The sequence below is a fragment of the Rhinolophus ferrumequinum genome, chromosome 11 (genome assembly GCF_004115265.2).
Source record: "Rhinolophus ferrumequinum isolate MPI-CBG mRhiFer1 chromosome 11, mRhiFer1_v1.p, whole genome shotgun sequence".
Classification (NCBI taxonomy): Eukaryota; Metazoa; Chordata; class Mammalia; order Chiroptera; family Rhinolophidae; genus Rhinolophus; species Rhinolophus ferrumequinum.
The window spans coordinates 72,058,421-72,073,768 of NC_046294.1; the positions used below are offsets into that span (position 1 = coordinate 72,058,421).

Consider the following 15,348-nt stretch of genomic DNA (forward strand, 5'->3'; position numbering starts at 1 on the left):
AAAAGATCCAGAAACAGATTGTTGGAGTTTTTCATATAATATACTTTTCAGAAGAACCTTTACTTTTTGTAGTAGTTTGAAGTCTGCTTCCAATGTAGTAACACTTCCATTCATATACATGTAACCTATTTAGGTTTCAGGCTTTCAAACTAAATTTGAGCTGGCTGAACCTCATACAAATGTTTTTTGTGACTAAGAGAGGAAGGGAGAGAGGGATGGAGAAGGGGGTGAGACGGAGGAGGGATAGACAGATACTGAGAGAGATAAAGATTATCTGGTTGTATTTATGGAAAGGTTGAAGTCCTGGGAGTTAAACCCAAACACTTAGAGTATTAATGTTATAAAAATAACAGAAATGAACTTTAAGTTCGTTTATAAGAAGGAAAATCCAAGACTCCTTTCCTCTTTCCTTCTCTCTTGCCACATTTTCTTATATCTGAGTTCTTGTAGCATGTGTGGTCCATACCACTCACTTGGCAATTAGCATTGATTTTCTTCTCTGTCCATGAAAATTTCTACTCTTATCTGTGTGACTGTGGAAGCAATACTAATACCTGTCAGGGTTATTGCGAGTCTCAAAGCAAGTTAGGCAAGCAATGATGCTTGAAAATTTATAATGCTGAACACAATTCTGGGACACCAGCAAAGTGATCTGGAATTAAAAGCAGGGTTAGGAATCTGTCTACTGGGAAAGAAAAGTGAAGCAGAGGCCTGGTTGCTCACAATAGGTCAGGCAGGAAAGGGTGTATGTATCTTGGACTCATCCTAGCCTTTCATATACTGGCCCACTGGAGAGCAAGACTGGCTCTTTAGATACAGGAGCCACTGGATGGCTGGACTGAGGTTCCAGGCATAACTGTTGTCTTGAAGATTGATTTGGGTACTAGGGAAGGCCCTGACCTGAAGTAAAGACGCAGAGACTCTGGTTTTCAGGCAGACAGAAGAATGTGGTAGAGACCTTGCTAGTCATTTCCTCTGTAAGGTTTGATGAGATTACACAGGTGTTTTCACTGTATGAACAAAAGGGATTTTTAAAATATTGTGAACAGTTTTTTTTTTTTACCCTATTAAATAAGTTCCTAGCCTATCAACAACTTTTTTCTAGAAGAGCAATCGTTAAGATTTTGTAGTTTTCTTTGTGATTTGTTTTTTAATTTTTGTACCAGGAAATATGTAAAGCAAGAAAAAAAATCCCCTCGAAACCTCCAAAACTCCTGTTGAAAATTAAACCATGTTCTTGAACAGAAGAATGGATTAGTAAACTGAGCACTGAATGCGATTAAAAAAGTTGAGATCATGTTTATCTGCCTTCTTCTTCATTTTTAAGAGAAGTAAGCCTTTATTTTCTTGTTTCACAAATGCAGTTGGTTGTGCTGTGCCTTCTTATTCTTTTAAAATCCATTTTTGCCCTATCTCCATCGTAGTCTGTGAGGGCGGGAGCTCAAAGAGTTGTAGATGACAATATAAGAACTATGACTCCAGAATTTCTATCTCCAGCTCCAAATTCTTCCTTGAACTCAAGCTTTTATGTCTATCTACCTAATTGGACATCTCCCCTTAGATGTCTAATAGGCAACTGAAACCCAACAAATTCAAACTTGCACTCTCGGTTTCCGGTCCTCATAAACCTGCTCCTGCTCTAGTCCTTCTCATTTCATCACCATTCTCCCACTTGCTTAGGCCAAACACCTTGGAGTCATTCTTGACTCCCCTGTTTTTCTTAAATCCGACATATACTTTAGGAGCAAATCCTGTTGGCTTTACCTGGAAATTTTTCCTCAATCTGACCATTCTTAGCATCTTAAGACATGGCTACTTCCTTGGTCAGTGCCATCATAATCTCTACCCTGGAAAATGCCACTGTCTGGTGTCCCTGCATCCACTCATAATGGTTTTATAAGCTGTATGCCACCCAGATGCCAGAGTGACTTTTTGAAATATAACTGAAATCATGTTAGGCACTTACTCAAAACCCTTCTATTAGCGTGAAATCTGATCTCCTTGGGTGGCCCACAAGGCTCTCTCTAGTTTGGCTGGCTTCCCTTCTGACCTCATCTTTTTCTACTTTTCTTTTCCCTCACTGCCTTCAGCCTTATTGGCCTTCCTGCGGTGTCTCAAATAAGCCCAAATCCTTTCTTATCTCAAGGTCTCTCACTTACTGCTACTTCTACCTGAAATTTTGAGACCCATTGGTCTCCACCTCCACCTCTCTGCATAAATATCCCTGACTCAGTATGTTCTGTCCCAAACGTATTTTTATAAAATGAAGCTCCAACACCCTTTATCCCCTTCCCTGCTTTATTTATTTTTTCAAAGCATTTTTCAATGTCTTTCATTATATCTAGATCTATTTATTTATTTGAATATTGAATATTAGTCTCTCTCACTAGAATATAAGCTCTTAGAGGGCAAAAGTTTACACTTAGAAAGCAATTGAGCCTAGCTTGGTGCCAACATAAAATAAATGTTTAATAACTATTTTTTAATAAATTAAAAGTGATACTGAGGGTGGATATGGTGGGATACCTAGATCCTTCAAAAAATGTTAAATTGATTATTTGTGGAGATAAAACTATTTTAGGGATGAGATGAAGTCTTTCAAAAGAAATGGCTGATGATATTATCAACTTCCATAAATTGCCAATTCATTTATGGATACATGTCTAAAATTTAGTGGTGACATACTACAATCATTGGGCAGTCTGCGATTCACATGGAATGTGCTCTACTAGGACTTTTGACATCCTATCCTTTATAGAGGCAGCTGTAAACACGTTTACTACTCAACTGCAAAAGCTTACATTATTTATCATTGCATTAAAAGACTAAACAAATTGTCGACTGTTTATACAGACATGCTTTTTTTCCCCCCCAACTGTGGATGATCAAAAATGGATTTAAATGTTACATTTCTCACCTGGTATTTTGCAACTGTTTTCTCATTGACTTTCTCTAGTCCTTTTCTCTTCTGATCACTCCTACTCTTCTCAGAACAACATGCTTCACCGTGTGAAGCAAAAGTTTAATTTCATCCCCAATCATTTAAAATGATATATTGAATTAAAGGAAAGGATGTTGGATTAAGGTTAATGGAGAAAAGATTAAAATGAGGACATGCGCATTAAAAAAGGAGTCCACCTTTGGACCCCAAAGTCACTCACTAATTTCCTACTATAATTTATTTGCCAGCAGGCTTCCCAGTTCTGCTTCTATTTAAATTCCAAGAATCTAGGTGGTGGGAGCAAGGTAGGGATTATGGCATTTTGAGTGTAACAGGATGCACTTTTATTTGGTCCTAATGATACATCACTTGGGGATGGGAATGGCACCAGAGACAGACTTAGCAGATGAAAGATGATTAGAGGCTGCAGTTTCTTCCTTTTACTCAGGCCTACAGGGGAGACACACAGAGAATCTTTAGCCTCGACTTTCCAATGCTCCATTATGAAAGTCCAAAACTATAACCTGTTGACCAGCTTCTGTATTTTTTCTCAAATGGCACTTCATTGGGTAATTTTAGCTGTGAATATTCACAAAGAACCTTCAATATCATTGCCTGTAGAGGGAAATGACTAAACACAGGGATAAAGAGAAAATATCTGGATAATATATAAATGAAAGCACTTGAAAACTGTATGATAATTTTAAAATATATTACACAGAATTCCAAATTAAAAAAACTGTGCAGTTCTTTTGCCATCTGCTATGTGAAATGTAAGTCTAAGGGGTTTCTAAAAAAACATCTGAAAAAGAACAGAGGGTCTAACAGACAAAAATGGCTCTGCCATTGAACACCAGGCGAAACGGAAGTGAGCTTGGTTGCGGCTACAGAAAATTTAATGTAGAGCTGTTAGGGAAGCTTCCCACCGATGAATCTGTTCTTCCTTTAGCAGCCTTTCTGATGCTTTCCAAGGGCTTCTGGGCCAACCATAAATAGTTATAACTGAGGTTAATAGGATAATATACAAAAGTAATCAGAAAACAAACACTGTTTTGATCCCCAAAGGAGCAATTAAACCACACTTTGTTCAAAAATGTTACTAAACAAAGCATTTTTGGACTCAATTACTCTAAAGCCAAATGAGGAGTATATGTTATAAGTTATTTCTGCACAAAATTCTTGTTTCAAATGAGCATATAAATGTCTTGATTGAGTTTTGACACAATCACTATTTCTTGTGCTTTAGAAAGAATTTATCTTTCCAAAACACATGCAATTATATCTCAGAGCCAGGAGTTCTCTTACTCAACAAAGGAATGATGATTTATAAGAATTATTTTTTTGGGGGAAATGGAGATTAACCACAATCAGTATATTATTTGACTATTGATTTAATTTGGAATTTGGAAAAGAAAAATTTGAAGTCACTGGTTATCAATCCTTGTTATGATCACATCTTCAACTATCTCAAGGGATATTTATAAATTCTCCAAAGTATCTTAAAACAATATTAATTCTAATTATTTTAAACACAACTATAGAGATCCCTATACGGTCCCGGGGACTATCTCAGAGATTTGCATATATTGACTCATGTATTATATTTAAGCCTCTAACTATCTCTAGGTAGTTAGAGCTATTCCTATTCTAATTTTACAAAGGAGGAAACTGAGACAGAAATTAGGGAACTTGACCAAACATCATACAGCTAAAAATAACAGATCTGGGGTTTGAATCCAGTCAGTCAGACCTCAGAGCACGTGCTTTTATGCTTTCAGTAACATTAATGTATTTAGTGAAGTGTCTACAATTTGTATGTTCCTGGCCTGCCACCGGACACAAAGAGGACATCTGGCTGGTTGTACCCAGGACCGGATGTCTTCCAGCTGACACTTCATTGCTGTGTGGTCCCTGTCACAGCTGGCCAGATGGCACGAACTTGCACAGATCATCACACCACCCTGAAATCCTTGCTTATTATTATTTTTTAATATAACAGGTTTATTGAGATATAATTCACATACCATACAATCCATCCATTTAAAGTATACAATTTAATGGCTTTCAATATATTCACAGAGTTGTACAACCATCACCATCACTTCTAGAACATTTTCACCACCCCACAAAGAAGCCCCACACCCACTAGCAGTCACCTCCCATTCCCGTGCCCCCAACTTCTGACAAGCACTAGTCAGCTTTCTGTCTCTATGGATTTTCCTATTCTGAACATTTCATATAAATAAAATCATACAATATGTGGCCTATTTTTGTCTGGCTTCTTTCACTTAGTGTAATGTTTTCAAGTTCATCCATGTTGTAGTATGTATTTGTTCTTTTTTTTTATTGCTGAATAATATTCCACTGTATGAATTTACCACATTTAAAAAAATCCATTCATCATTTGATGGACATGTTTCTACTTTTTGGCTATTATGAAGAATGTTATGAACATTTGTGTGCACATTTTTGTGTGGACATATGTTTTTATTTCTCATACTCTGGAGTGGAATTGTTGGATTATAGATATGGCAACTCTAGGTTTAACTTTTTGAGGAACTGCCAGACTATTTTTCCCTCCTTGTTTATTAATATGAAGAAATTCTCCTCATCTGACTGTTTTTGTAAAAGTGACTTTTCTTTCTCTATAGAGGCAGTTGACACTGGAAAACAAGCATACTAGTCTTTGTCTTCAAGTCAAGGTTTCAGCAAGTGGGCTGTAAATGGCCACCTTCAATAATGGCAACCAAAAGGAAATCTTAGAGTAATCTTGAGTACCTGCCCCATCCCTTCTCAATACTAAGTCTTTTTAGTGAGTGAATGAAACAAATGTAATAAATGATGGTAACAATAATTGCTAACATCTGTTGAACTCTGTAATAGTCCAGGCAGTCTCTGAAGTATGTTAAATGTATTTTATCATCTGATTTTAGAACCACTAAAATATTTTCGAATCCTTACATTCTAGACAATAATATTTTTTAAAATATCATAAGAATGACAGACTGCTGTGTTTTTATCTGTATTACTGACTAGATGGGGGAAAAAAAGTCTAGCTTGAAGTCAGAAAAACCAAAGCAAAAGATGAACTCCCTTAAATGGAAAACTATTCAGAAGAGACTCCCTTAATGGTCTAAAGATAATTTCATTGAGGGTCTTTTATTGTCAGGAAGCAGGAAACAGAGAGAACTACTGTTATTTATTCTGGGTCTGTATACTTACAATACTACCTCAAGGTTTGTGTTTTTTATAGGTGCACAGAATTTATTGCCAAATAAAATGTGATAGAAGCTAATAAATATAATAAATATTAACTGAAAAAAGAAATGAGAGACTGTTCTTATACAATAGTTTAACTGGCTTTTGTTAAAAGTTTTCCTGTTAAAAAGTGGCTATCTCTTAATGCAGTATGAAAATTCATTTGAATAGATTTTCCTGCCATAACTTACTTCAAAGACCAATGAGTACTGATAGAGTTAAACAAACAAGTAACAAAATTTACGCAGTGTATTGTTTGTGATATGTTTAAAGTATAGGTGGACAAATTTATATTCATCATCACAAATGTTAAGGCCACAAAGCCACTACTTGTAAAGAATAATTATAATTTGTATGGTAATGACATTTCCTATTAAAAGAATTATAATACTCATCAGGGAATTCACAAGTAGGCTTCTTTTTGGAAATAAAAACCAAATTTATCCATTTGCTTCACTATATTAGCTAAGAAAAAAATAATAGGTGTCTAATCGAAGAGTTTTTGATTTTGTATGAAGTCAACCAGATAGGAATTTCTCATTTGGATTAAAATTATGAATCCACAGCTATGAAAAAAATTAGAAGCATAATTATTTTCAATGAACTTTAAAACACCCTTAGAATTGAAGGCCATGGGAAGAATCCCTACCCTACATTCTGCTTTAGTCCTTAGATCCAGTTACCAGCTGCTTGCAGTCTTCGTTCCTTAGGAAAGACTAGACCTTTCTATTTAGCAACCAATCCAGGAACTAGATTTCAGCACACTAACCACATCTTCCTTCTCTGTATCATACTTGTACGCTTTTGGTCCTGAAAAGAAGTAAATGTAGCCTAAAAGAGACAAAATTGAAATTGTGGTTACTGAAAATGACTTGCAAATTTGTAAGTAGGAGGACTTGTAATTTTCTTGAGGTGGCACCAAAGGGAATTTGCGAATGTGTCAGGTGGCAGTTAGCAAGTCCTCTGAACAATTCTCAGTGAGCCCTAGAACCTGACACCTCTAACTCCTCAATCATCTCTCATCTTTCTCTCTCTTCCAGCCAGGCTCTGGCCTTCTCCTTGGGGCCATTTAACAGGTCAAAGTCAATTATGTTTGGTTCTTCTGCTCAGGCTGTTCCCCTCCTGGAAGTCCCCTCCCCTTTTCTTTCCCTAGTCAAACCTCTAGCCATTCTTTAAAAACCAGCTGAAATCTACCATGAAATCTCCAACTACGAATGCCAGTTCTGATCTTTTCTTTCTCAGATCACCTCTTGCTATTATTGGAAGACTACCATACAAGTCAATACCAAATTATAGGTTGTCTTATTTTCTAGTAATTTCATCTGTGTTGGAGGGAGTTAATCATTCTGCAAAAGCAGAGACCATATCTGGAGCTGTCTCTGCATTTCTGAAGTGTCCAGCTCTGTGCTATATACTCAAGAAGAATGTGTTGATTGATGCAAAAGTTCAATTAAATGTATTCAACCCAGTTCAGTTCAATTCAACTTTTCCAGCTAAGTGTTGAATTTTAGGAGTGGAGTGGAAAGGCATGGGGAAGGTTGACAATATGTGCATTTTAAAGACGAAAACAGTAATTTTGAACAGATATACTTTATAATGTAGCTGACTAATGGATTGAAGCTATATTTTTAAAACTTTCCATTTGCAGACAGAACGACAATGGCAGACCTTTTATAGTGACTCCTTTTAGTGGTTAATCTGGTTAGCTAAATTTATAAGGGACTCAGGACCAAAAATCAGAGCTGAGGACTTCCATTAGGAAACCCATTTTCTGTTCCGTGGAAGCGGAGTCCAGATTTCTTGTTACAATTCCACAAAGAAAGTTTTTAGTGAAAACACTCACCATTCAATTCCACAGCAGCATCTATTTGGCCATTTACTCCTGAAAATTCCTCTTCAGTATTCTTTGGATAGTCTTTTTCCATTTTCCTTTTTCGTTCATCATAGCTGGAAGAGTATTATTTCATTAATAATATTAATAAGAGGTTTTAATTGACTGTAAGTGACATCATGCTGGTCAGGTATATTTAATCAGGAGTATATAATGGTTTATTTAGATCTCTCGCTCTCACTCTGTCTCTCTTTCCTCTCTGTCTCTCTCTCTCTCTCCTCCCTTGCACACACACACACACACACACACACACACACACATTCTATCACGACTCTCCCAGGTTTCTGAAATTCTGGGACCACTAGCTTGCTCTAAACAATCTCTTTAAAAAATTATTAGATGTATTGCTTAGAATTAGTTATTCTGTATATTATAGCAACATGTTCCCACAATTGAAAAATGCATGTTGCCTTTCAAAAGGAACTTTACATAATTTTTTAGTGCTTTATTTACTATTGTAATTATTCTGTCTCCCCCCACCCTCTCCATGAATGATTTTTTTTTGGGGGGGTGGTCAACAAACAGGTGAAAGTCCTTCATAGGGACTTTTATTCATGGGCTTCTTGCTACACACCCACAGAGGAGGAATTGAACGAATAATGCACAACCAATGACTAAACAAATGTGTGAATGATCAATAGATAAAGATAAAAAGCAAGGAAATGTGGAATAACTAAGCTTCTGCCTTTCAAGTCAATTTAATTGAATGAAATTGCTCTTGTTTCCTGGAGGAAGATTATACGACTGACCGAAAAGATTAGATAACTTTTCCTGGATTAGCAATCCCCATTCAGCCATAACTTTGAAGATTGGTTAATACATTTCTTTGTGATCAAAATTGCACCCTTGTAAAAAAGACTGTGACTTCTATGAGTCAGCATGATTTGTGTGAGTTCAGCATGCAGGCAGAGCTGACTCTCACCTCTTCAAGAAGACTTCATTTAAAGTGTAAGAAAGCCCCTTCTTCATCATCACAGAGCTCAAAATGATGACATTCTCAGGGTGGACACCCAACTGCTCTCCCACCAAAAGGTTAGACAGTTTCTTCTGGTGTCTGGACCACTGGGCAGTTTCTTGTGGCAACAGATCACACCCACCTTCTCCTGAAATGTGCCTCTCATGTGGCTATGACTACACAGGCAAGGGGACAGATCTCTTATGATACTGAGCAGTATTTAAACACTGGGACAGAAGTCAGGCTGAAACTAACTAGTCAGACTGAAACTGACATGAGAATTGAGCTGTTTTTGGAATTTTGAGGATAGGAGTAGAAGGTAACTTTCCCAAACTCTTTCCAGGAGAGCGATTAGGACCTAGCAAATCAAAAGAAAAACTGAGCTATGAGTTACTGTAGCACCAATATAAATGGAAACCACTTACTGTATTCTATAATCATCAGAAGTGCCAATACAGGACACCCATACACTATTAGAAAGAGTGATTGCAAGGTATCAGGAGTGGAGTTTAGGGGGAAATGGAGAAAAAGAGGAACAGCCTGGGCACATTGGCGCTCCCATGGCCTAGATTTGTTGTTTTCACTTTGTTCTAGAGTCTGAAATCTGGAGTCTTTTATTAAAAATGGAAGTACAGATTGTTCACATGTTAATCTTTGTTCACTAGATTGTTTTTCTTCTCTTGCTTCTCTGAGACAGCTGTATTGAGAAAATGGAAACTTTGATTGGAAGGAGTGAGGAAGGTACTTCTAAAGCTTAAAATATTTGGGGAGTGGGATGCAAAAGAAAAGACAAAGCCCCTGTGGGGACAGAGCCCCAAAAAGCAGTTTCCAGGCTCTTGGCCTCACATAGAAAGGTGCTGGCTCAGGTAGTAAATGGCCATCGACTGCGATCAAATGGCCATCAGCTGTGGCTAGTTGGCCGTCAGCTGTAACCAGTGAGCCATTGGGCACTAATATAACTGCCGTGGCTAGGCTAGTGAAAAAAGGGGGAGCTAGCAAGAAGATGGTGGCTGAGCCTGCAAGCGGCACAGTGAGGGTTGAGAATTGTGTTGCTCCTGGTTCCTGTGTCTCCAACCCAGCCGCCAGCGAGAGTATAGTGGTGTGACTCCCCTACCTATGACTCCGTGGGTGTTCCTTTTTGGCCTCACCATGTCCTGCGTTCTTATATGGGGAGTGGGACCAGAGACCCCGCCAGGCGCCCCGCACGACACTTCGTGTAGTTGGCAGGATCCCCTGCACTACAGCCCCTAAGAGGCAATTGGCATTTCTGTAGATATAGAGGGAATCCCAGTGGGAGGATACCAGAGAACAACCTGTTTTGAATTCTTTTGCTAATGTTGACCCTATGCTCAGGGAAAATGGTGGAATTCCTTTCATGCCTTTATCATCTTTTGTCAGCTCTGGATACAGGATTGGAAGCTGAGCTATCATAATTAGAGTTCCTTCCATTTTTGTATGTTAAACAGACATTTATCAGTAATTTTGAGAATGTAACCACCATTTATAGTGTTTTATGACAAAATGTGTTCTCAGCTCCAAACAACCGACTGACTAAAGAATATTTGTGGGGAAACCTACTACAAGTTGGGATCTGCTTGTATGATATTTAAATTGGATGGAGAAGTCTGGAAAGTAAGAAAAGACAGAGCAAAGAGCTTTCTTGAGAATAAAGACACAGTTTAAATAATACAGAAATAAGTCTTAAAGGCAAAACAATGACTAATCATCTAATAGAAAGATCTGAAAAAGAAATTTTTCGCTTTTATCTGCCTGCTTAGTTCGCTGAGGCGGGCGGTGGTGACACCTAAAACCTTATGTATATCTATTCAGAGGATAATGAAAGTAATAATATTATATGTAAATAAAATTTCAGAAGAAATTTTAAAGAAGCAATGTCCAGTTGCGAATTTTAATTGTCAATCACATTTATAAAAACTTAGGCAAAAATCCTTGGCAAAAGTGTGAAATTACTGATTCTTTCCTCCATCTCTTCTACCACTTTTATATTTAAAAGTCCCTCTCCCGTTATATTAGCCTGTCTCTGCCTTCTCGCCTCCTGTCTTATAACTGATTTCCAGAGAGTATTACTCTCAACAAACTATTTCGAAGTATCAGCCTGAAACCGAATCACCATTTTGGGGTTAGTTAATGCCATATTAATATTTCATTTGAACTTTTTATGTTCACATTATGTAGGCATGGCCTACTTAACAAACATAGGGGTACCTACTTTCCATTTTACCAACTAAGAACATTACCATTAAACCATCAAAAAAAAATTACTACCTGTTTTCATCATTATTTCACAAAGAAAAGAAACTTTAAAACCAAAAAGACTGAAAGAACATAATCTCAGAATAAAAGATGGTTCTTTCCAATAATGTGTTTTTATACTGACACAGATCCCACCCCCTCACATGTATAATACTGTGCTGCGGTTCTTATTTTGCGGTGGACTGATAAAAACTTTGTGATGAGCCAACCCTTGGTTTGTGGACAAATATTTGAGAAATTCTATTACAGAGCAAAGAGCACAACTTGTATAGTTAGATGGCTCTGGATTTGGATTCTGACTCCGTTATTTGCTGGCTCTGTGATCAGGAGAAAGTGCTCAGGGCTCTAAGCCCTGGCTTCCACATCTGGGAAATAGTGGTCATGAAGATGAGAGACAATTCACACACACACACACACACACACACACACACACACACACACACACACACACCCTCTCACACACACAGTGCCTGGTACATGTAGGCACTCAGGGCAGGTCCAAGCCATAAGACTTTGTAGTTTAATTTAGCCCCAGAATCATTAACTGTGACTGGCTAGTATGAGGTTGAGTGAACTTTGTGATTCAATCTGGAATCGTAAATCATCAACGAGTTTAATCTTTACCTAATCTTTAAACAGACTTCATCAGGAGGGCTGGAGAATGTTGGAGGCGGTCTAGAGAATTTAACAAGGAAGGGATTAAGATTAACAAAGTCTACTGTATGCTGAGGATTTTGCTGAACGTAAAAGAAAAGGAAATTATATGATGAGACTTATGGGCATGAGTATTATAATAGACCATAAATAAATAAATAGTGAAGAGAATGAAGAATGGCTATAAGTGGGGAACAAGAAGAACCTCTGGATTTGGATTCAGAGGACATGAAAAGCAGCTTCAGATGGATCATTTTCTAGCTGTGAGACCTTCATCTAAATCACTTAATCTCTCTGATGTAGTTTTTAATTGTTAAATGGAGATAGCAGTACTTACTTCTCAAGATTGTTGAGAAGGAAGAAGGGAAAATGAGAGAATATGAGAAAAATACTCAGTATGATTCCTAACACGATAAGTAATCAATACATATTATCTGAATTTGAACATTAAGGAAATAAATGAATTTTTATTGTGAATCTATTATATGCTAGGTACCTGCTAAAATCATTGCACATATTTTCTCATTACTGGGTCTTGTTTGTGAACCCTAAATACCACCTAAAAATGATTAACCTGTAACTAAATTTATTTACTTTTTGGGCTTTTGGTCACCACTTAATATTGATTAACAGGTATACATATTAAATAAATCATTCATGACAGTTAAACTTGACTAACAATACCATAGTGCAATGGATATCTGATGTGGGTTTTTGAGATACATTATCTTACTCTCCACCTTTGTAATCTAAGGACTTGGGGATGGATTATTTTGGTAAAGTGCCTGAATGTTGTTTTGCTTGTGATGATTTCTATCATCGGTTAATGGCAAAACTGACTCTATGCTGCCTCCTTTGAAGTACTGAATGAGGAGTTGAGCCTGCTAAAAGATGCTTTAAAAAACACGTGAGGAAGGATGGCAAAAAGGGGAACTTATTGATAAGGTATCTAAGATATATGTTTTCAGGAAGTCTTTTCAAAGAGATTTTTCTGGTGAAATGGAAGTCTGGAATCTTTTTTGAAGTTAATAATCTACTTCTAGCCAGGAATAACATGGCTTTCACGGAGCAAGGAGACTTTGTGGTCTACACCAGAGAAGGGCAGAAGGGACAGTGGTCAGAATAAAGGGAAGGGAGAAGAGTGAGAAGCTGCCATGTACCATCCCAGACAACAGTCCAGAAACTAGGACCCCATGAGGAAAATGACTGTGAGAAAGTTTTGGAACAAAGAATTTGTAACAACACGGAAAAATATCAATGGCCTCATTTGTCACCTGATTATATGATAAAATCCAAATTTATCTCTCCAGCCTGAGTTTTCTGAGTTTAAGATCTGTGTGTTCAACTCTCTTCTGGACATTTGCCTTCTTGGGTCCCACCAGCATGTCAAACTCTCCATGTACAAAAGGGAATGCCTGTTTATTCTTTTAATTCTGCTTTACTTCTTAATGTTATTCTTTCCCCCATTGAATAGCCATAGCATCCCTGTCAAAAATCAACTGACCATAGATAAATCTATAGAGTATTTCTAGATTTTATTCCATTGATCTATAAGTCTATCCTTCCATTGGTGTCACATTGTCTTGATTGCTGTTGCTTTGTAATAAGTTTTGAAATTGGAAAGTCTCAGTTCTCCAACTTTATTTTTTTTTCAAGGTATTTTGACTATTTTGGGTCCTATGAGTTTCCATATGAATTTTAAGATCAGCTTGACATTTTTTACAAAGAAGTCAGTGGTATTTTGATAGAGATTGTGTTGAGTCTATAAATCAAGTTGGGGAGTATTGGCATCTTAAAAATATTAAGGCTTCCATTCCATGAACATGAGATATCTTTCCATTTAGATCTTGTTTAATTTCTTTAAGCGATGTTCTATCATTTTCAGAGTATAAGTTTTTAACTTCTTTTGTTAAATGTATATCTAAGTACTTTTTGATGCTATTGTAAGTGGAATTGTTTCCTTAATTCCATTTTCATATTCTTCATTGAGGAACTCATTTATTAGTTCTAATAGTTTTTTTTTTTTAAGGGTTACTTAGGTTTTTCTATATAAAAGATCATGTGACATGCAAATAAAGATAGTTTTTTCCAATCTGGATGTCTTTTATTTCATTAGTTGTTGCTTAATTGCCCTGGCTACAACCTCCAGTACAATGTTGAGCAGAAGTGATGAGAGTGGAAATGTATATATGTAAATATCCTATCTTTTTGCTTTCATTCTATTTGTATCGTTGAATCTAAAGTGTGCCTCTTGTAGATAGCATATGGATGGATCTTGTTTTTTAGTTTTTTTCCTAGTGTGATAATCTCTGGCATTTGATTAGATCGTTTGACCCATTTACATTAATATTATTAATAAATTGGATTTACATTTGCCATTTTACTTTTTGTTTTTTACAGTCTCATTTCTTTTTGTTCTTCTCTTGCTCCGTAGTGCTTTCTTTTGCATTAGTGAAAAAAAAATTTAACATACTATTTTAATTTCTTTCATACATTTTTCACTCCATTTAAAAAAATTATTTCCTTAGTGGTCGCTATAGGGTATACCATATAAATTGTAATTTATCATGATCTGCTTTAGATATATACTAACTTAATTCCAATGGGATATTAAAACATTACTCCTATATACCTCTATTCCCTACTCTTCTCTTTTGTGGTATTGTTATGCATATACATCTGTATGTGTTACAAACCCCAAAATATATTGTTATAATTACTATTTTATGTAATTTAATGTCTTTTAAAGAAGCCGAGAGAAGAAAAAGAGTAAGTATATATTTATACCATTTGTTATATTAACCTCTTATTTACCATTTCTGGTTCTCTTCTTTTGTTTGTGTGAATTTGAGTTCCTATCTGGTGTCATTTAATGCTTAACACAATTTTTCTCCTATCCAACTCCTTTATGCTATTATTGACAAATATATTTCTATATCTTATAAGCCTAACAATATAATTATATACATATTCTTTCATACAAATCAATTAAGAAATATGCATTTATGCTATCTTTTATAACTACATAATTACATTTGCTGGTACTTTTTTTTTTTATTGTGGGTTTAAATTACTGCCTGGGGACAGCCTGGAAGACTTCCTTTAGTATTTCTTGTAAGGCACATGTACTAGCAATGAATTTTTTCAGTTTTTGTTTATCAAGGAATGTTTCTATTTTGCCTTCACTTCTGAAAGATAGATTTTTTTTTCTTTCTAACATTTTGAATACGTTTCCCATTACCTTCTGGCCTAACTGGTTTAGCTGACTTCCAATCTTGTCCCCCTCTAATCTAGTCACATTGCTCCAGAATGATATTTTATAACACAAATCTTATTGGGTTCTTCTCTTATTTAAGACAGTTAATGATATCCCTC

At 36.3% G+C, this 15,348-nt stretch overlaps 1 protein-coding gene across 1 annotated transcript in view; it reads right to left on the minus strand.

Moving 5' to 3' along the window:
• Nucleotides 1-6,455: 6,455 nt before the first annotated feature.
• Nucleotides 6,456-15,348, minus strand: part of MMP20 (matrix metallopeptidase 20) — a 38,961-nt gene continuing 30,068 nt past the window's right edge. The window contains exons 9-10 of the mRNA XM_033121088.1: nt 8,043-8,146; nt 6,456-7,030 (exon numbers count right to left, since the gene is read on the minus strand). Of these exons, the coding sequence (XP_032976979.1) occupies nt 6,930-7,030; nt 8,043-8,146 (205 nt within the window). The 3' untranslated portion in view covers nt 6,456-6,929. The remainder of the gene's footprint in view (nt 7,031-8,042; nt 8,147-15,348) is intronic.